At 45.6% G+C, this 21,280-nt stretch overlaps 1 protein-coding gene across 1 annotated transcript in view; it reads left to right on the plus strand.

Annotated features, from left to right (window-relative positions):
* Positions 1-1,344: 1,344 nt before the first annotated feature.
* The window catches only part of ADRA1D (adrenoceptor alpha 1D), a 53,854-nt gene continuing 33,918 nt past the window's right edge, over positions 1,345-21,280 (plus strand). The window contains exon 1 of the mRNA XM_063309817.1: positions 1,345-2,321. Coding sequence (XP_063165887.1) covers positions 1,367-2,321 — 955 coding nt within the window. The 5' untranslated portion in view covers positions 1,345-1,366. The remainder of the gene's footprint in view (positions 2,322-21,280) is intronic.

Genomic DNA, 21,280 nt, shown 5'->3' on the forward strand with positions numbered 1-21,280 from the left:
AGGCGACCGCCCGGGCAGCGAGCGCGGCTCCGGGCGCTGCGGCAGCTCCGCCGCCCGGCCCTTTGCCGCCCTCTAGCGCCTCCCCGGCGCCCGGGCGAAGGTCTGGGAATCCTTCAATGGAGCTATTTCGGGCAGCGGCGAAGCCCCGCCCGCCGCCCGCCGCCCGCCGCGCCTCCTCCGCCGCCCAACGCGGCGCGGACCCTCCGCGGCTGCTCCGCTCCGCGCCGCCCCCGCGCCCGCCTCGCCCGGGCCAAACTTGCCAAGCGCCGCCGCAGCCGCGCGCCGGGAGGCTCCTCCGCCCGAGAGCAGAGCGGGGCGCCGTCGGAGGGCAGGGCACTGCCTGCTGCCCGGAACAAGCGGCCGGAGCCGCGGCGGAGCAACGCGCTGCACCTGAGCGGCCGCGGCTCGGCGCCCCCCCTCGCCCCTCGCCTGCGCTCGGCGGGGCTGCGGAGGGACCGGCCGCCGCCCGCCTCCTCCGGGCTAGCGCGCTGGCGGCGTGACCGTGAAATTGGCCAGCCGCGGTGGAAACTGACCCGGCGGTCCGGATGGTCGCGCCGCCCCGCCGCTTTGCCGAATGAAGGACGCTTGAGGGAGACAGGCAGGGAAGGAGTGAAGAGTTTCTTTCTTTCTTTCCTTCTGTCTTCCTTCCTTCCTTCCTTCCTTCCTTCCTTCCTTTCTTTTCATTCTCTATCTCTCCCTCCCTCCCTTCCTTCCTTCCATAATTTCACCCATTTTATCCTTTCATTCTCTTGTGCTCATCTTCCTTCCTTCCTTCCTTCCTTCCTTCCTTCCTTCCTTCCTTCCTTCCTTCCTTCCTTCCTTCCTTCCTTCCTTCCCTCTCTCTGCCCAGTCATGGAAGGATAACAGACCCCCAAAATAACTAAGAACTCTGCTGACAAATACTCCGGTGAAGATTTTGAGTGGGGTGGGGACTCAAGATTTGTTAGAGCCCAAAGAGAAAGGAGGATAGATGCACGCACAGGCGCACACACACTCACACTGCCCAGTTCGGAGAAGCCAGAGAAGGTGGGCTCACTGAGATCCAGAAGCTTTGGGGAATAAATCTGCCAGGCGTGTGTGGCCGGAGAAGGGAAGCCCTGGAGGCAGGGGAAGGCGGTGAGGAATGGTAGGAGAAGGGGTACCTTTGCAGGAATTAACTGCAAGGGAAGGGGGATAGTGGAGGGAGGGAGGGAGGGAGGGAGGGAGGGAAGCTTTATACGCAGAAACGGGAAGGGGTTCTTTGACTCTTCAGCAAGAGTCAACATTCCCCCTAGGATGTGGTAGGGGGCACGGGAGAGACGATGCCCCCCTCCCCGTTGCGCTGCTGAGTCTGCCCCCAATGGAGACTGAGCCTTTTTGAAAAAGAATGACTTTCTCTGACCGGATTAATGCAAGCCTGAATGGGAACCACACGGGAGAAGCCGGCGGAGCTAATGGGTCCTTGGCCAGAGAAGATGGGCATTCCAACAGCAGTGCCTCCTTAGCTCTGAGACTGACCTTGCAGTCAGTGGGCGTCGGGGTCTTCCTTGCCATCTTCATCCTGTTGGCCATCGTGGGCAACATCTTGGTCATCCTGTCGGTGGCCTGCAACCGTCACTTGAGGACCGTGACCAACTACTTCATCATCAACCTGGCCATTGCAGACTTGCTCCTCAGCACCACCGTCTTGCCCTTCTCGGCCACCTTGGAAGTCCTGGACCTTTGGGTCTTTGGCCGGATCTTCTGCGACATCTGGGCAGCAGTGGACGTCCTCTGCTGCACTGCTTCCATCATGAGCCTGTGCATCATCTCGGTGGATAGATACATCGGGGTAAAGTACTCCCTCAAGTACCCCACCATTATGACGGAGAAGAAGGCCGTGATTATCTTGGGGGTGGTCTGGCTCTCCTCCATGGTCATATCCATCGGACCCCTCTTAGGTTGGAAGGAGGAACCCCCTGAAAGTGAGGAGTTCTGCAGCATCACGGAAGAACCTGGCTATGCCATCTTCTCATCCCTTTTTTCCTTCTACTTGCCCCTCCTGGTCATACTGGTGATGTACTTCAACATCTACGTGGTGGCAAGGAGGACCACCAAGAGTTTAGAGGCTGGGGTCAAGAAAGAACGGAACAAGTCCATGGAGGTGGTGCTCAGGATCCACTGCCGGAGCGTCCTAGAGGACTCGTTGGCCAGCGCCAAGAGCAAGGGACATACCTTCAGAAGCTCTCTGTCCGTCCGCCTTTTGAAGTTCTCCAGAGAGAAGAAGGCAGCCAAGACACTTGCCATCGTGGTGGGGGTCTTCATTCTCTGCTGGCTGCCATTCTTTTTCGTCCTGTCTTTTGGTAAGTAGGATGCCTCGGCGTCACACGTTTCAGATGTTGAACAAGGCTTGCTCCTTAGACTGGTTGAGCAGGCTGGTGGCATGGCCATATTTTACGTCCAGTTCAGGAGAGGTTATTCTCTCCCCCCCACCCCAGAAGTGATCAAACTGTGGGGATCCTTGTTATCCAGTTGGGGCCCTCCAGTGGCCCAACAAGTTTGGGCTTTGAATCCCAATTCAACTGGCTAGCTATGGAGAAGCCAGGAGTAACAGCCTTGCCACTAGCCATGATCTCCCATATAGGGTTGTGAAACACCTTTGTCTTGGGACTCAGCAAGAGGTAGGAATCCCTGTTATTTAAAGTCCTTCTGCGCGGCCTGCCAGCCACCACTTCTGCAAATCATGTAGAGCACATTGAAGGCTGCAAGATTTAAAAAATGTTCCTTGAAAAGCTAAGAAAAGACTGAAGTTGCATCCAGACCTGATTTCTGTTTGAAACTTGCCAAGATCACAATGCTAAAAGAAAGTTATGGGCTAGTTTTGCAGTGTTAAGACACGCACACATGCACCCCGTTAGGCTAGTGTTGTTGGGCATCCAAGTGGCCACAACCAATTGACCCTGGAAGTGTCAGTCCACCTGCCTTAAACCTCAGGACCTTTCACGTTGATTCTGCTAAAGTCTCAGGGAGAAGGGAGGGCTGGTTTACAGCCAGTAATGCAACTAATAATTTGGGGATTGTAAGAGGAAGGCTCTTTAAGCTGTAACATGTCTGGAAACTCTGTCGTAATGCTGGTTCTGCTCAGTGGGGGACCCCAACGCCTTATCCTAACAAACTTTGTTTAGTCCAAACAGCTGCAACAGACAGGTCTCCAGGAGCAACTTTGCAGTGACCTTTCTAAGATATCCACCCTTTTGCAGGAGTTCCTAGGATGCATCTCACAGATTTGAATAGGTTTCTTTGGAAAACCCCCCCCCTTTTTTTTTTTTGCTGGTCCACTCTGCAAAGGATTTTGGGGCTCATTTGAGCAGTGAGCCTGGCCCATGAAGGGTGGGGCTGAGCCGGTCCTGATGGCAAGGTGAAAAAGTCCATTTTGGCCAACAGAAGTCCTCTCAGTTGGGGCAGATGGTTGCGCCCAACTAGGTGACAGCACCTAACCAATCTTGACTGATCTCAAAAAGCGAAGCAGTATCAGATCTCGTTATCCTTGGATGGGAGACCACTAGGAAATCTCAGGGCTGCTGATTAGACTGAGAAGTCAAACGAACACCCTAGAAGATAGCCATGGTAACTCCCTTCTGTTTTGGAGCCAGGAAGACTGCATGGGCTTGTCCACGAAATTAATAGAAGTCAACATTTCCCTTTACATATAATTGTGCTGGAGGCGGTCTAATTCACTACAAAGCTAATCCAGTTTGGCATAGATTGGCCAAGGGGTGCCAGTCCTTCCTTTAGATCTGCTTGCCCAAAGATCTCCACCCTAAGAAGTCCACCAGATGCCAAATCAGAGCTCCTGTAGGAAAAACAAGAACAGATTATTGTGCCTAGCCCTGCTTAAAAAAAAAAAAGGAGTGTTAGGAAGAGATAAGGCTTGCCCTTAATTCTTTTCCCTCCCAAAAAGATCCTTCTACCATTCCAAATTCCTCTCTACCCCGGTCCCTGAGTTCTTTCAGACCCAAAATATACCTTGGTTGAATGCAGAGTATCTCTTCCTCCACCTGATCACTGAACGATGCCATTTTGCTGGGGGCTGATCAGTAGCAATCATCAGCAGCATAGTGATGCGTTTCCCCAGAGTAAATATCTAGCAAGAGCCAATATTCACCGGAAAGAGATAGAGCCCCCATGTTCAGGCAGCGTGTTTCTGAATACCAGGGATGAGTGAGAAGCAAACATCTCTCTTCATATCCCATTGCGGGACTCCCTCTTTAACACTAGAGGACTTTAAAAGGACTCTGAACATTCCTTGCATTACGTTCCACCGCAGAGCCAGAAACTTGCAGTTCTTTATACGTTGGGTGCCTGCTGAGTGAGCAGGGATGATGGGAGCTGTAGTCGAACCATGTCTGGAGACTCCCAGCTCTCCCTGTTCTAGGGCCAGCACCCTGCCCTTGAATTAACAGTGGTCTGTGTTTGGATGCACCGAAGGTGTCTTTTTTCATTATTAGTGCAAACTGGTTTCTTGCACCAACTGCTTCCTTAAATCAGTGCCTCCCTTAAGTTCTCAGTAAAAATATCTCTCATTGCATGCATTCCAAAAACTCCAGCCACATTCTCTCTCTCTCCCACCCACCCCACCCCCCGACTTTCCAATTAACTTCCTGAGCAATCATCCATTAAACATGTCTTCCCAAACAGATCCCCTTTTTTCTTGCTTCACTCATCTTGCTTTTAGGCAAGGGGCTGCAAACAAATCTTAAAGAACAGACAGGAAGCCCCAACAATCACAGAATGTGTGAACATGAAGAGATCTACCCAGCCATCTCATTAAACTCCCAGTCTCCCAAACCATGCCAAGCTATTTTCTCTGGCTGGGTAAGCCCTATTCTTCCTTCTGCCAAGTCCTTCACCCCTTGCTCTTAGAAAAATAGTGGTGCCCCCAAATTCATCTGTGGGGTAGGTGGGGGATGGATTCTGAAACCCATCCATATAGTTCACCTGGTTTTCTGGTGCACTGAGCAAATTCAAGTCTAACAGTAGCTTTTTTCGAAATTGGGACTCCTGGCCACTGTCTTACGACCACAGGAAATGCAGGAAAAATATATTGCTGAATAGTGTTTATTGTTGCCTCACTGCAGCCTGCCCCAACTGGGTAACTAAAATTGACAGTGTGGTCTGGCATTGCACCCCACCCCCAGATTAAGGGAATTGCACTGGGAAGGACTGAGCATTTTTTAAATTAAAAAATATATATATTCCCGAGATATTATCCCTGAAAGTTATTAAACAGGCTTAACATCAGTTTATAACAAAGGTGCAGGCAGGAAATGTAGCATTGGGTCAATTGTCTAAAACAGTGTTTCTCAACCTTGGCAACTTTAAGCTGTGTGGACTTCAACTCCCAGAATTCCCCAGCTAGCATGCTGGCTAGGGAATTCTGAGAGTCCAAGTCCATGCAGTTTAAATCTGCCAAGGTTGAGAAACACTGGTCTGAAAGATACTGGGCAGTGTGTATTTCAAATCCATCTATGTGGATCTCAGAAAAAGTGAAGGAGGCTTAGATATGGTAGTACTTGGATGGGAGACCACTAAGAAATCCAAGAACTATAAACTAGGCTGAAAATTTGAAAAATCCCAGAAGAAAGCTGTGACAATGGTTGTGTTTAGGTTGTCTATAATTGCTGGACAATTATATCTTGGGGATTGTGATGTGGTATTAAATACAGGGTATGATGTCTTAGAAATCTCAAACTTGTTTTTTTTTTAATCTACAAGTTTCTAGTCCGTGTTGGCTGCAAAGATGTTAGAAAGTGTCTTGCACTAATCTCAGGATGTGAAACAAGTTCATGGGGAGCACAGTTCAGTTTTGTTTGGCTCACCATCCTGCATCAATTTATGACAGTACAAAAATAATCTAGAAAAAGGGTTGGGTGTGCTGCAGGAATTAAGGCACCAATACAAGAAATAGCATTTATTCACTGCAAAACTGGGATTGCTAATTAGTTTAACAAAGATGTGGTAACACCTGAATATTTATATTATTTTTAAAAGAGAAAACTGGGTCTTAAAACATTTAAGCATGCTGGCTAGGGAATTCTGGGAGTTGAAGTCTGCGCACCTTAAAGCTGCTGAAGTTGGTAAACCCTGGTTTAGAGGAAACCAACTCTGGAATTCTGTGCTAATAGTTGATTTCTAAAGATGTATGCATTATATCATTTTCCAGATTAGGTTTCGAACTAGATTACGACATACAAGAAGAGGCACAATTACTTAAAATGTAAATAAAAGTCAAAGAAATAGCCAAGAAAAAAAGCCACTAATTTAGTCAGCCAAACAGTTTTTGCCTGATTCATAAATTTAGGGATATGTGTGTTGGAGCGTGTGATGAATTTTCCAGGTTTTAAGGGCCAGAATTCATACGGGAATGTGAAATGCAACAGATTAAATGAAACAGCTCTTGAATTTGGATTTTGAAGACACCTGCTTAGTCCCTTTAGGCCACAGAAGGCTGATGCAGAGCTGGTTCCCATCTGACCTGTGTCAGTCTTATGTAGCAGTGAGGTGTAGTGGTTAAAGTGCTGGATTGGGGTCAAATGTCCTCTCAACCATGGAAAGTCCATGGAAAGTCACTCATTCGCACTCACACTTTCTGTCTGTTTGCACAACCTCCATGTCAGGGTTGTTGAGAAAAGTTAGAGAAGGAAGTTCAAAGTATTGTGACTTGAGTTTCTAGACCAGTGTTTCTCAACCTAGGCCACTTGAAGATGTGTGGACTTCAACTCCCAGAATTCACCAGCCAGCCTGGTGGAGATGTGTGGACTTCAACTCCCAGAATTCCAATTCTGGGAGTTGAAGTCCACACAACTTCAAGTGACCAAGGTTGAGAAACACTGGTCTAGGTGAAAGGTGAGACATACACCTAGCATACAACAGAGGGAAAGGGTTGAGATGAAACGAGATTATTCGATTTTTCCACTCTTTCTACTCAACCTTTCTAGAATTAACTTGAGAAATACAAAGACAGTAATTTGCGTATGTTTGTTTCCTCTGCATGTTTTAAACAAGGCAAATCATAGCCCAGCAAGATCTACTGAATTGCAAGACACTCAAAATTGTGATGCATTCATGCCGTGCCCTGTGTTTGGGAATCCTGCCTGTTTTTCTTTAGATAATGTCCAATTTTAAGTGCCTTTCTGCATTCCTAGGGATTGGAAATGAATTTCTAAAAAGGAAACAAATGTTGAAATACATCCCCTAATTGCTTGAAAACCTTATACAGTAATAGATGCAGAAGTGAGTAGCAGAAAATGTAATTAGCCCAAAGTTTCTTTCTGTGTATGTTCTACTATAAACAAAATTCTAACCCTTGAGTAGGGTTATAGTACCCGGGCAGTTGAAATAGTCTATAACACAGGTCAGCTATTAAAAATAAGGCTGTGTTGTTCATCTGAAACTGAGAGACTGGGATGGTAGAGTTTTGCGCCATACCTCTTTAGAGCACAAATGAGAGAAGGGTATTATTATTATTATTGTTGTTGTTGTTGTTATTATTATTATTATTATTATTATTGACCCCTGCATGTAGTAAGCTAGCACTGCAGGTACTGGGTGGTTCAGAGATCCTGGGGAGGGGGCGGCAAGGACTGATTGCTTAGCACTGATTAACCAGTGCTTCAGGAGTGGTGTGGTCCAAATAAAATCACAGTTTCCCTCTTTTTCCTGCATGAAGAAAATCTGAACAGATCATCTTTATAAGACACTTTGGCTACTCCAGCACACCTGACCTTGAGGGTGTGAGGAGAAACTAAAGGCCACAAGGGTGGGACATCTGCTAAGGCTTCTCCCCACTCAACTCCCATGCTCCACATCTGGAGGCACAGTGGTGCCACGGGAAGAAGCTCTCCCCTTATGGCCTAGGAAAGATTTGGGCTGTGACACAGCCTCTCATGAAAATGGGGCTTGTCGGAGGGGGAACAGAACCTTCTCCTCTTCCATGAAAAGTTATTTTCTTCCAGTGCTTTCACTCCTCAAGGGGAGGAATGCAATTCCCACAACCGGTAATGGCCAGCAGGTATAACCTTAAAGAACAGGAGGAAGAGACCATGGTCAGATAAAAGAAATTTGAGTCTGGTCCAGAACTGTAATCCGAGAAAGCAACTCGGACAAGACGCTGCCTAGCTCTCACGACGATAAAGGGAGGGAGGAGGGACGTGCCTTCAGACTTGCAAGACTCTGTTACTATAACCTTGTAATTAAAGCGGTATTAACCTGCATGTCTTGGTTCCCAAGTTTGGCCTACCTTGAAGGGCTGACACAATCAAACATCCGTGCGCTTCATCCAGGCAGCCCTGGATTAACCATTAAGCAAACTAAGACCATGCTTAGGACACCAAGAGAAGGGGGGCACCACAGAGTTTTTTCTCCTCTTGATCATGCCCTTAACTCTTTCACTGCCACACTCGACTTTAGTCGACTTTTTTATTCTTGTCCAAAAAACGCTTTCTTTGGCACAGGGAGGCACTAAAGCTTAAAGGCTTGGTTTGAAGGTGTTGTCAGACATCACATTTGTTTTGGTCCCGTGGTGTCGGGTTTCATTTCCGTCAAAGGGCACTGTAGTTGGGCTGTGCTAAAGGCAGTATTTCTCAACGTCGGCAACTTTAAAGTGTGTGGACTTCGACTCCCAGAACTCTGAATTCCAGAATTCTGGAAGTTGAAGTCCACACACCTTAGAGTTGCCAAGGTTGAGAAACACTGGCTTAGGGCATCAACTGGCCTTAATCTGCCCTGCATCAGATTAAGATCAGATTGAGAAGATTTCTTTGTTCAACAAGAGGGGGGATGACAGTTAGAAGAGAGCCCCCTATTCTGCTTAAAGAGCTAAATACAGGAGAGCTTATTACACCTGCCTAGGCCAAATTGTCTTTCTGATGGACCCTAGAGATCCCATTATGGGATTTATTCCCATTCTTGGCCACTCCAAATCTGACGCGTCTCAGTTGAGGATGTAGTCGAAACCTTTTATTTGTATTAGCCGTACAAATGTTCCCCTTAGGTGAGAAATTACCAGTCTTTTATTTTAGGCAGACCGCTACATTGCTTTTAAAAGTTTTTGGTTGGGGGGAGGGGGCTATCCCATAAGCCACAGGGTGGCCAGCCTCCCAGGACATCCACACAACCTCCAGACTTAAATAGAAATTAAATGCATTGTTCGAAAAGTGGGCTGAAATATTGAGAGATCCTCAGATCCCTTGAGATGTTGACCGTCTCCTCTAAAACCTTCTTGAGATTTGGGCATCTCATGAAATGTGACATCCAGGGACCACTCTACCAGCCACCATTTGGGGGCTGTTTTCTATTTCACCTGCTCCTTTAAAACTGCCTTCTCCATACTGGTATCTGGGGCAGTTCTGCAAACTGGAACACAGACAACTAATCTGCACCTTACTGTCTAAGGGGTGGTAGAAATTTGGACCGTGCAAGCTGCAAATGTTGGGTCATGCTAACTGCAAATTACGGATTCTTCAAATTGCTCTTTAACGAGGAAGTGTGTGTGTGTGTGTGTGTGTGTGTGTGTGTGTGTTTCCTTAAAAAAACACATATTTCTAGCAAGGAGCAAACTCAGATCTCAGGATGAAACCCTGACAGCGTAGTGTTCTTCATTGCTGGGAGCTTGAATTTTTTGCTTTTGAGAAGGGGGGGGCTTGAAGAATGCAGTTGGGAAGCTGCGCAGCGAGGGAATTTACCCACTTCTTCCTTCCATTTTATTTGGCATCCTTGGAAGAGACTGTCTTAGTTTATAGGAAGTACTTCTGGTTGGAGATGATGGATGTTGTAGTCTAACCTATCCAAGAGTGTTTGATTGGAAAAGTTAGGACTGCCCTGTTTTCGTTGGAATTAAATATTTATTCCCCTGCGTAAGAGCCTGCAAAATTACTGCCTGCCTCGTTTGCCCCCTGAAACGCTATAGGGCCTTCATTTATTTACTCCTTGCGTATAATGTGCAGATTGTACGTCAGGGCTAGAATCCAGCACTCTTAATTGTATTTCACCCTTGCTACTTGCTATATAATCTTTCTCGTAAACAAGGTACAATCATTTCATAACCTGGCAAGCCTTGGCAGGCTGGGAATGAAGGCAGCCTCCTTCATGCTACAAATAATAGCATGCCTGGGAGAAAGTGTTTACATCTCCCTGAGCTGCTAGCTTTTTTAATGCGAGTGAGCTGTTCATACGGAAGACCTAAAGAGAAGGAGAAGAGGCGATTAGCATAGAATTTGTACATCAGCCGCATGCTGAGTAGGTATCAGATGGCAGAATGATATTCACTGGATTGTTACTGCTTGGTGGATGTATGCATCGAAGCAGTCTTGAAAAGCATCAGAAATGCCATTGGCTGTTTACTCCTTTCTCTAAACAAGGGGAAGAGTGGAGTGTAGCAATTGCCTAAACGTGACACAGCAGCAAACATCTGCCCACTCCAACTTACTAAGGCTTCAAGTCAACATCCCGGACTGCAAGACCATCCAGAATTTTATGGGTTGATTAAGCATTCCCAGCGAGATATATTTAACATAAGCCTTCTATCAGATTGAAAAGATGTAAAAGTGACTGAGCTATTTTTATGCAGTCCAGCTCAACAGACGTGAGTCAGCTTTCACCTCTCCTGAATGCAGATTGTCAGTTCTGGGCTGGGGAAAGGAGGCTGCTCTGCCTGGCCAAAAGCCAGAAAGGAAAAAAAAAATGGGAAGATTTCAACCCCTCCAGGCTGCCTCAATAGGACTAGGCGCTTTGTCCATCCGTGATGCATCTCAAGGGCTTCCAATGAAGGGGCAGGCCCGGGCATGGGCCAAATTGACCCTCCTTGCAAGGGGCTCGCCATTGCAGGCAACATTTTCATCTCCCTGCACTTCTGAAATCCCATATATAGCAGCGTGCTGGCACCCATTGGTAAAAGAACCCAAATGCAGTCCTCTTGGCTTCTCCAAACTAAGATTTTGGAAGTCAGCAAAGGTTTTGCACCTTAGTGAACTCAGAGATGTTGGGCAGGGCACTCTTATTTTTGTGAAAAGGAGAGAATTATATATTTAGGCATGGCCAGGCTGGGGAGGGCAAACACTGGTTGGTAGGTGGCTCTCTGCAAACTTGAGACTTGTTGAAGAGAATATTTGTAGCTCAGGGTTGAACTGTGGAGTCCTGGGTGCTCTGAGCCTTGTTGTTTTCTTGCAGGCATTTCATTGCCAGGCGAGGCAACATCTTCAGTGTGAGGACTTTGGGACTTTTCAAGCCTCCACCCCCTTCTCGCACTGGAGATGTTGCCTAGTCCGGCAATGAAACGCCTGCAAGAAAACAACAAGGCTCAGAGAGCACAGCTTGAGTCTTGCCCAAAGCATAATCTTGTCCATCGGAATCAAAAGAGACCTGGTGCACTTGAAACAGGATTCAGGAGAGGTGGGAGACAGGAAGGCTGGTTGTCCGAAAGAGTTTGTATTACGCTTCAGCACCCTTGTTAAAGACAGCTGGTGGTGAGGTTGCAACCACCAACTTTTAGAGAACTATGTTATCCAGCTGATTCTACCTGCTCTGTAACAATGACCAGTTCTGAGCTAGTTCTGGAGCACCTGAGCTTTCAGCCTGCCTCCCTACCACCACACTCTTCCAAAAGGCTTTCTCTGGAGTTGTAGGGCTGCACACCTGCCTGCCATGACCTTCCTCTTCAGTCTAGAGACCTCCCCTTCCACACTGTGGTGAAAAGGAATAGAAGAGACGCATCTGGGGTCCTTGAACTTGCTGAGATCCTTTCCTTTCCATGCCTGGTGTTTTTGGTTGATATGTCTCAATCGCTGGCCATGCAATGTAGGACACTTGGAGCATGGAGCCTTTGAAGCACATTGGGACCGCAACTCCCAGAATTCCTAGGGGTTGGTCATGTTGGCTGGGCATTGTGGGAGTTGTTGTCCCAACACATGGGAAAGTTCCAGATGGGAGAAAATTGCAACGATTCCGTGGGTTTATATTAATGTTACACAAACACATCAACACTGTCTTGGTTCCTCAGGCATCCAGCAAATGGAGACTACTTTAATTCCCCTTCCTGGCGGATCCCAATGTCCAATAACTCAAGGACGTGATTTTCTTTCTAGCTGCTGGTCACCAATCACACTGTTGGTGTTTGTCCTCCAGAATAATGTAGTGCTTTTTATTGGTTTAAAAGGAACCAGCATCTGTATCAGAACAGGCCTCTTCCCACCTGGGTGACCTCAGACGAGTGGATTTGCAGCTTAATAATTGCTGGAAACTTTGAGAGTGGAACACCAGACATCTGGAGGGTGGCCAGATGAGGGAAGGGGGCATTCAAAGAGACACGTCTGTAACTGTACAACATGGAGCTCTCTTCACAGCTCCTTGCCAGAAAAACTTGCAAACTGCTGAAGCTGCACATCCATTAATATAGGCATTTATTCCCAGTAAGCAATGTTGAAAATAGACCCACATTTCTGACTTCTTCTGTGTGTCCATAAGTTGTTAGAAGATAGGGAGATACCTTCCTGGAAGAACACGACTTACTATCCAGCTTCACACATCACAGTATATATTGTCTGTGTTCACAAAATATGATTAACTAACTTAGTTGTAAATCTAAGGAGTGCATTCACACAGGCTGCCCTTCGGTAATTGTAACCTCAGTTTGCTGGATTGTTAGTGAGCAGGGCTTAGTGTGTGTTTTGCACACTCAACCTTTTTGGTCAAGTTCAGCGGATTGTCCCAAGCCTGAAAAGCATTTTGGCATGTCTTGTGAACACAGCCAAAGTGATGGGTTTCGTTTTCATTGACCTGACTGAGGTCAGACCCAGCCACTGTGATATAGTGTGTGGGGGGATAAGTAAGCTGGTCTTATTCATAAGCCATTGTTAAACAGATCCTGATTTATTGCAATGCATTCACTAATATCTACCAGGAGCCAAGAGGCACCCTTGATGGAACAGTGTTATAAAGACATTTTGTGTGGGTGAGTTGAGGACTGTATTTTGACTGTTTGCAGATTTTGTTTTGTTTTTCAAAAAAAAAATAGATCCAGACACTCAAAGCTATCTGTAGCATAATCCATCTGTTTTTCTTTGTTTTTCATTTGTTTCCTGTCAAAACAATCTGCAGGAACTCGCACCACCCTTGTTTGATAGCGCAATCTTGGGAAACTGCAGGTGGTCGTACAAAATGGGCTCGGGGACCATCAGGCCATATATCAAACACACACACACGGGGAGGAAAGTGGTTTACATAAGCATCTTCAAGCATCATTTATCATTTTTGTGTTTTCCCCTTGATGGCAATGGGGTTGCAGGTGCCTCTAGGGTGTGACAATGCCTTCCAAATTTGGGGTGCCAGTTTTCATGCCAGCTTGTCCCCAGACCTGCTAGATATCTCAGACAGGTTGACTGCAACCACAGACACGGTTTCCTGCAGCTTATCCAAAAAAGGAGAGAGCATAGCATCTCTGATGAATATCTGGAATGGATGGGTCAGGGGATTTCTTAAAATCAAATACCGTGAGCTGAAAACTGCTTCCAACGACCTGAGTTCAAGTTCTCCGGGTCTGTGTTTATTTTCTCAACTTCTAGATTGGGGGTTCTTGGGTTGGAAACCAAAGTATGCCAGGAATTTTGAAAGTGGTGGCTGAACACTGTGGCCTTAACATTTCAGCAAGAAGATTCAAGTTTTAAGCATCGTTTTTAAAGCACCCAAGGAAGTTGATCTTGAAAACAACATTTGAAAAGGCCAAACATCCTTTTAACTTTTTTTAAAGTTAAATTTGGATTCTGAAACGTGGCATATCTAGGTTTAGTATGTGACAAAAATACAAATCCAGCTCCTGAGCTGAAAGCCTGCAGCTAAGAGGGTGAGATTCAGTGGAGCTTGTCTTTCCCACACTACAAAGGGGAGAATACAAGGTTTTGAGCCATCAAACATCAGGTGGATTAAACTATGAGTAATGAGATCTCATCAGCCCCAGAGCTTGAGAACCAGAGGGTGGAGCCGGTTGGGACGGGGAGGAACCTATTTGTGACTCCTGTGCAGGCAGTGGGCTCACCTTCTGAGCTGGGTACAAACTCTGCTTGGGGAGAGTGACTCAAAAGCCAAACCCAAGAAACTCCAGCTGATCCTAGTAGCAAAGCGTAGACATGAGGAAGATGGTCTTGATGGAAATGTGCAGGACCTTTCCCTGGGCCAAAGGGGCTGGACCATTTTTTAAAGTCCAGAGCAATGAGATAATATTTGAAAGCAGCTCAGGCAGACGGCTCCCTGGTTAGCTAGAATACAAAATTGAAGCCATTCGTGGACAGCTAGGACCACTGAATGGAGCAGAGCTTAATACAGCAAAAAAACATGTGCAGAAAAAGAATATTATCTAAAATAGCATTAATGAGCACGTTAGAGAAATACAGGTTATTGATCTTACACACTTACCCCACCCAAGCATAAAGAATTACACACTTAGACAAAGTAGGTTCAAAAGTAAGCAAAAAGAAAGGTCTTATTTATTTGGTCCAGTTACATCCATTCAGGAAAATGATCCTTGTTCTTCTTTCTTTCCCTAAACTGAACTAGCCCTTAGCCCTCAACCCTCATTGCTGCTAAAGGCTGCATGCAGAAAGGGGGAACCTTCTGACTCCAGGCCCATGCATAGCGCCCAGGATGGAAGGAGCAGCAGCCTCATGCTTCCTTCCCAGATGGTGGAAGAAGGAGGAAGGACCTGAGGATTGTGGGAGGGGCAACAAACAACTTCCTCCAGAAGCACATAGAGAATTGCATCCTAGGACGAACTCATCCACATGCTAATGAGGCATGCTGATTTGCTGGGACCTCCAACAAAAATGGGGAGAAGATATGGTACAATCAGACTTGCAAGATTCTGTGATCATAGCCAATCTCAGTAAAAGTAGCTTTAGCCTTCCTGTGGACTTGATTTCCTGGTCCGGACCATCTGGTGGCGGCAGGCACAAAGACACTCAGTCTGGGTGAAAGAATAGCCTTGTGCGGGTCCTGAACAGACCCCAAGAACTTTAGAGCCAGGAGGAGAAACAACCGCAGCTAGCATGACCAATAGTGAGGGATGCTGGGAACTATAATTCAGGAGCCCCCATAGACTTCAACTGATGACCCATTCCATCTTTTTCCAGTGCTCCACTGGAAACACTGTAGCAGTGATTTTTCACAAATGTTAGTTTCTTCCATTGTAGTAACAGTTCATCACCTCTGTGTCCAGCCCTGGGCACCACAGTTCAGAAAAGGACAGTGACAAATTGGAGCGAGTTCAGAGGTTACCAAGTTAGTGAAGGTTTTGGAAATCAAGCCCAAAGAGGAATGATTCAAAGATCTGGGTGGACTTATTCTCCCTTGACCCATTGGGCAGGACCAGAACCAAGTGGTTAAAACTGTGAAGAAGGAGGTTCAAGCTAGATGTGAGGAGGAACTTCCTGACTGTATGAGCTATCAGCCAGTGGAACTGCTGCCACATGAGATGGTGAGTTCTCCTTCAACTAAGGTCTTCAAACAAAAGTCATCTGTCAGAGATGCTCTAGTCTAATGGATCCTGTATTGAGCATGAGGTTGGAACTAGAAGACCTCTCTGGTCACTTCCAACTGTATGATTCTATGATACAGACCTACAGAAGACTGGGATGGAATATCCACTGCAATTTTTCCCTCCCAGCAAAACTCAGTTGGTCCACACATCCAAAGTTCCTCTGAGATGCCAACTCAGATGAGTAAATAAGACTTCACATGCTTGAAGCCATCAGCAATGTCTGGTTTTCCAGCTCCAGACACTGCCCTGCCTTGCCTTAATTTGGTTTGTCTCTTTTGCCATAGACAACCCAAAACACCCATTCATTTTTCCCACTTTACCAAGGAATAACCCTTCTGGCTACAGCAAAGGTCCACATGATGCTTCCTTGAGGAGCCATTCGCAATGGGAATAAACTCTGTCTCTGATGCTTTACATTGCTACCAAAATAAATGGAGCGGGGTGGCAAAAATATCCTGAATTTACAGCCTGCCAGCTAAATAAGGACGTTCATTATTTAATATAGGTACTGTGCCCAAAAAAATATAGCTTATCATCAAAGCCATTTATTTTCTTATACTCTGGAAACAGAATGTCCTCTTTAAAATATTTCAATGCTGAGCCACCCACTCTGGCAGGGAGTAATTAAATTAAATTTGGGGACATCACAGAGTGTATTAATTCCTGATTACACCCCAGTGAGCCTGAAAGATACAAATATGGATTAGAAAGCAGCTTTTCTGCATTGTCTGCACAGATGCATATAAAAGTGCCACCTATTTATACACTATTTTTCTAAGTACTTTTTTGCCCTTCATGTCCTATGTCATAATTTATTTTATTTGATAAATAAAATAAAATAATCATAACAACCTTGTGCATTAGTCTAATATCATGGCCTTATAAAAGATTCCTTGGGAGTGGGAGGTTGTGGAATAGCTTATATCAGTGTTTCCCAAACTTGGTAACTTTAAGACATGTGGACTTCAACTCCCAGAATTCCCTAGCCAGCATGCAGTCCTGGCATGTAGTCCTCGCTTAATGACCATTCGTTCAGCAACAGTTCAGACTTACGATAGCGCTAAAAAACGACTTGTGACCAATCCTCGCACTTACCATTTTTTCTATCATCTACTACTTTTTCTAATTGTCAAACCCATATATCATAATTTCATTTTTTTTTGTTTCACACGAAAAGGCCAAAAGGGGTTTCCAATTGCCATTAAACTTAATCAGTGTCTTTTCTCTCATCAAGGCTGTCAATTTAGCCATCTCAGCAAGCTCCATCGTCTTCACCATCCACTCGTCCATTGTGGGTAATGTTGAATCTTTCCACCATTGTGCATATAAAAGTCTTGCTGCCATTATCATATGTAAAAACAAAGTTTTTTCCAACTGTTCGTCCATCAGTCCCAAAAGAAATATCTCTGGTTTCAGCTGTATATTAGTTTTTAAGATTTTCTGAATTAATGTATGTATTTGGATCCAAAATATTTTAGCGTTTTTACATATTCACCAAGCATGATAAAAAGTCCCCTCGTGTTGTTCACATTTCTAGCATAAATTCGAAGTGCCTTTATACGTTTTAGACAATATTTGCAGTGACAAGTACCAACAATACATCATTTTATAAAACTTCTTTTTAAGATTATAACATAATGTGCATTTCAGTCCTTTTATCCACATATTCTCCCACTGTTCCATTTGTATGTTATAAACAAAATTTTCAGCCAGGACTGGACTTGACTTGACTTGTTATGCTGGACTGGTCTGATCCACCAGGGCTGTTCCTGTGTGTGGAGAAGGGAAAGCACCAGCCTGCCTGTGAGTAAGCCACGGCTCCAGGCTGTAAGTGCCTGCAGATTCAGCGCTTGCCAAGCGCAAAGGCTGCTCTGAAGAAAGGGCAGGCGTGGGGGGGTTGAGAAGATGGTTGAGGGGAGATGCCAGAGGACGATAAAGAGAAGCCTGCTGGAATCACCCTTCTCAGGCCTGTATAAACAGACCCCCCACCCTTCCCTGCTGCCTGGTTGGGACCCAGTTCATTGCCCAGGCAGAGAAGAGAGCTGGTTCCTCCCACTGGGAAGCCTTACTCAGCGGGAAGGAAGGGGGCAGGGACTCCTCCCGCACGGAGAGCCGTCTTTAAGCTCACAGCCGAGGCTGGCAGGCATATTGAAGCGTGAGCAGGAGAACAAGCCTCAGCTGCCGCCGCTGCCAAAACCGTTTACTCCCTTGCTTTGGAATTTTATTTTGAGAGTTACATTGAGTTTTGGGTTTGGGCTGCTGAGATTCCAAAGAGTCTGTTTTTGTTGACAACCCCAGTCCCCGAATGCTTGAGGGCCTGGGGAGAATAAACTTCAGCGGGCTTTCTACATCTTGGGAGAGTCCAGTGTTTGCTTTCTGTTCCTTGCTAGTCAGCTCCCCACCTCCCTGTCTACAGGGGTTTTGGCCACACTGTGTCCTCTCCATGCTGGCTAGGTAGTCTAGGAATACCAAACCCAACAGATCTGAGCAACATCCCGTTAAAGAAGGTTGTCCTATCCCAAGAAAGTTCTTGGTACTTCAGAGTTAAGTCACCCTGCATGAATATAACAGATAAAACAGCTCCTTTTCAGACCTCCACCATGCATGATGAGCACAAGGGGATCAGAACCAGGTAAGCTGAGTGGCAGAAAAACTGTTTACAGGTAGTCCTCACATAACCACCACAATTGAGACTGGAATTTCAGTTGCTAAGTGAAGCGGTCATTAAGCAAATTTGACCCAATTTTATGACCTTTTTGTGGCAGTCATTAAGTGAATCACCCTGGTTGTTAAATGAACCACGTGGTTGTTAAGCGAATCACGCGGTTCCCCATTGATTTTGCTTGCCGGAAGCCAGCCAGAAAGGTCAAAAACGGCAATCACGTGACCACAGGATGCTGCAACAGTCATAAATGTGAACCGGTTGCCAAGTGCCCAAATTGTGATTGTAGGGACGCTGCAACAGTAAGTGTGAGCACCAGTTGTAAGTCATTTTTTTCAGCACCATCATAAGTCTGAACCCTCACTAAATGAATGGACATTAAGTGAGGACTACCTGTAGTTTGCCAACCATTTAGTTCTCCCACAAGCATGGAAAGAGGGAAGAACTTTTCAAGCGCACAAGGGGGGTGCAAAATGTGACCACGTTATAAGAAACAGCCTGGGCTTTTTATCAGCTCTCATAATCCGTAGGAAACAGCTTCCCCCTCCGATGTAGTGGCTGTTGGCTAGGTTGGAGCTGTGACTCCCAGGTAGCCTGGCCAAAGTGCAGGCTTGCTAATGAAAGCTTGTCAGGGCAAACCAGAAAACTCTGCATTTCATAATGCCCTGTAATTTATTGGCACGGCAAATAAGAGCTCTTGAATGCTGATCCTGATGGAAAGCTCTCTTGATGTGGGCTATCACTAATGTGTTTGGCTAGGAGCCAGAAATAAAAACCCTCTGAGAGTAAACACACACACACAGACTTCAATTCCCACTGAGCAAAAAGAAGAAGAAGAAAAGTAACCCCATTTTTTTCGCTTAGCTATGTCCTCCAAGGTTTCACTTTTGTAGCCGAGAAACCGGTGGTTTGGGGAAAGGACCTCCTACAGCTACCCTATTTGTCTGTTGCTTTATCTATTTATCTTGTTTTCAGCTTTTATGTTTAACTTGGTTGATTTGAAATTTTGTGGGTTTTTTTATTTTATTATTACTTAGCACTCTCTGCTCACCAAAGCAGAAAGATGGGATGCTGCGTGTATCAAATCAATTCAAATCAATAACAGGATGAGGACCAAAAGTCCCTTCCCATCACCTACAAAAGATGAATCCTGGTCCATATCTTCGGCCCACTGGCTCTCCCATCTAAAAAGTGGGAAGAACACTGCATTTCTTTTGGAGACTGCCTAAGAAATAAAGGGCCATTTTGCCTTATCTAGCATCAGTTCATCTTTTCCTAGTGTGCTAAATGTGTCCTCAATCAGTGTGTAATTACGTTGTGACCAGAATTTTGGATTTGAGTGTGGTAGGAACATTGGATTCAGATTTCTCCATGCTAATTAAATTCACTGGGTAGCGATATATTTTTTTTTCCATCCAACCTAAAATGTGAAACTCTACTATTTGGGGCAATATGTTTGTTTTTCTCCCCTCATTCTCTCTCTCTCTCGAGGTGGCTTTTAAGTGAAATAACACTCAAAACAGTTACTTCAGCCCTGCGCTGGCTTAAGGTACCTATTTTAAGGGAATTTCTCCGGCTCCACTGCAGGCAGGAAGGAAAGAAGGAAGGAAATTTACTCCTACTTTAATCTTTTCTTTAGGAAGACAACACAGATAGTTTGTGTTGCCTTTTTCAGAATTCTGCATGCCCCCCCCCCATGCTGAATGTGCATTTTTTATTTCTCTGTTCGCAGTTGGGCCAGAAAGCAGGAGTGGTGTCTTTGCGGCAGTTGTGCTGGCTTGTTGATAAAAGCGGCCTTCCCTTCCCTCTTGAGTGAGAGCAGACCATCAGCTGGGAGGCTCTATTTGTGGACCCAGGGCCGGAGCATTTCCCCAAGCTGCTGCCCTTCTAGAATCTGCAGCTGGGTTCCCCCCCAGAAGGGTTCCCTCCTGCAAAAAGTGCCGCTGTAACTTCTCCCTGAAAGCGTGTCTTGTCAATTCACCAAATTTTTTTCCCAGTGTTCCCCAAACCTTTGTTTTTTCTACATTTCCCCCCCAAGAGGATTATTTCAGCGTGTTACAGGCTGGCTGGCTTCCCCAACATCTTTGCCTTGAGAGATGGGCTAGACTCAGTGTTTTGGAAAGTATATCAGTGTTACCTTTTTTAGCCTCATAAAAGGGCCACACACTGTAAAAGTGCCCGACTCGAGGACAAAAAAACGGAGAAAAAAAATAATTTTAAAGGCTGCTCTGGAAAGAGGGAGGACTGACCTCAACGTTTGATAAGGCTGTATTGTCCAAGACAGTCAACTTGGGCCAATTCAGCTTTCAAGAAGGGGACAGAAGGTGGTGGCCTGGGTACACAGTCAGATGGAAATAGCATTGTCTGCACATGCTGGCATTTCAAAATCCCAGCGCCTGGGGAAGAGGAACAAGGCCTTATCTTAAGGGATAAAACTTGCAGAAAAGTTCATCTGACTGCCCTAAATGAACAATGAAAGAAACAGGCAAGCTCTGAAGGATTTTTTTTTTTTTAAGGAAGAAGAAGAAGAAGTGGGCCTTCGGTGGCACAGATGTGGATGCCATTTTGACTTTTTTTGACACACAAACACCCTTTGTGGAAGCCCCTGATTTGGCCTGTAATGTAACTTGGAAAACAGATTCTTTTTTCAAGGGAACTGTAAAAAGAGAATCAATAGCGAAACCATATAACAAAAGACACAACAAGGACTTGCAACATATATTTAACAGTGTTTATTTTTTCATGGCAAGTCCTCTGAATTCAGAAGGAATCAATATGTTCTAAAATAAAGTAGCCACAAGTAATAGTTATAAGCAATTTAAAAATATATCTAATATATTTTAATATATATCTAACATATAATTATTAGATTTACTCATGGAATTTGGGAATCAAGGACAAGAATGTGGTTCTAATTATTTGCAAGGAGCACAGACATTCTTAAGGCAAAGTAGTGTGTGTTCGCCTCTCTTTCCCTAAATGAACATCATGATGTATTTAAACTACTCCCACTTTGCTGTTATTGGAGCCACGGGGGGCTGGGGTGGGCAGCAAAACTGGTGCAGAGAACAAGCCAG

The sequence above is a fragment of the Candoia aspera genome, chromosome 8 (assembly GCF_035149785.1).
Source record: "Candoia aspera isolate rCanAsp1 chromosome 8, rCanAsp1.hap2, whole genome shotgun sequence".
In the NCBI taxonomy this organism is placed as follows: Eukaryota; Metazoa; Chordata; class Lepidosauria; order Squamata; family Boidae; genus Candoia; species Candoia aspera.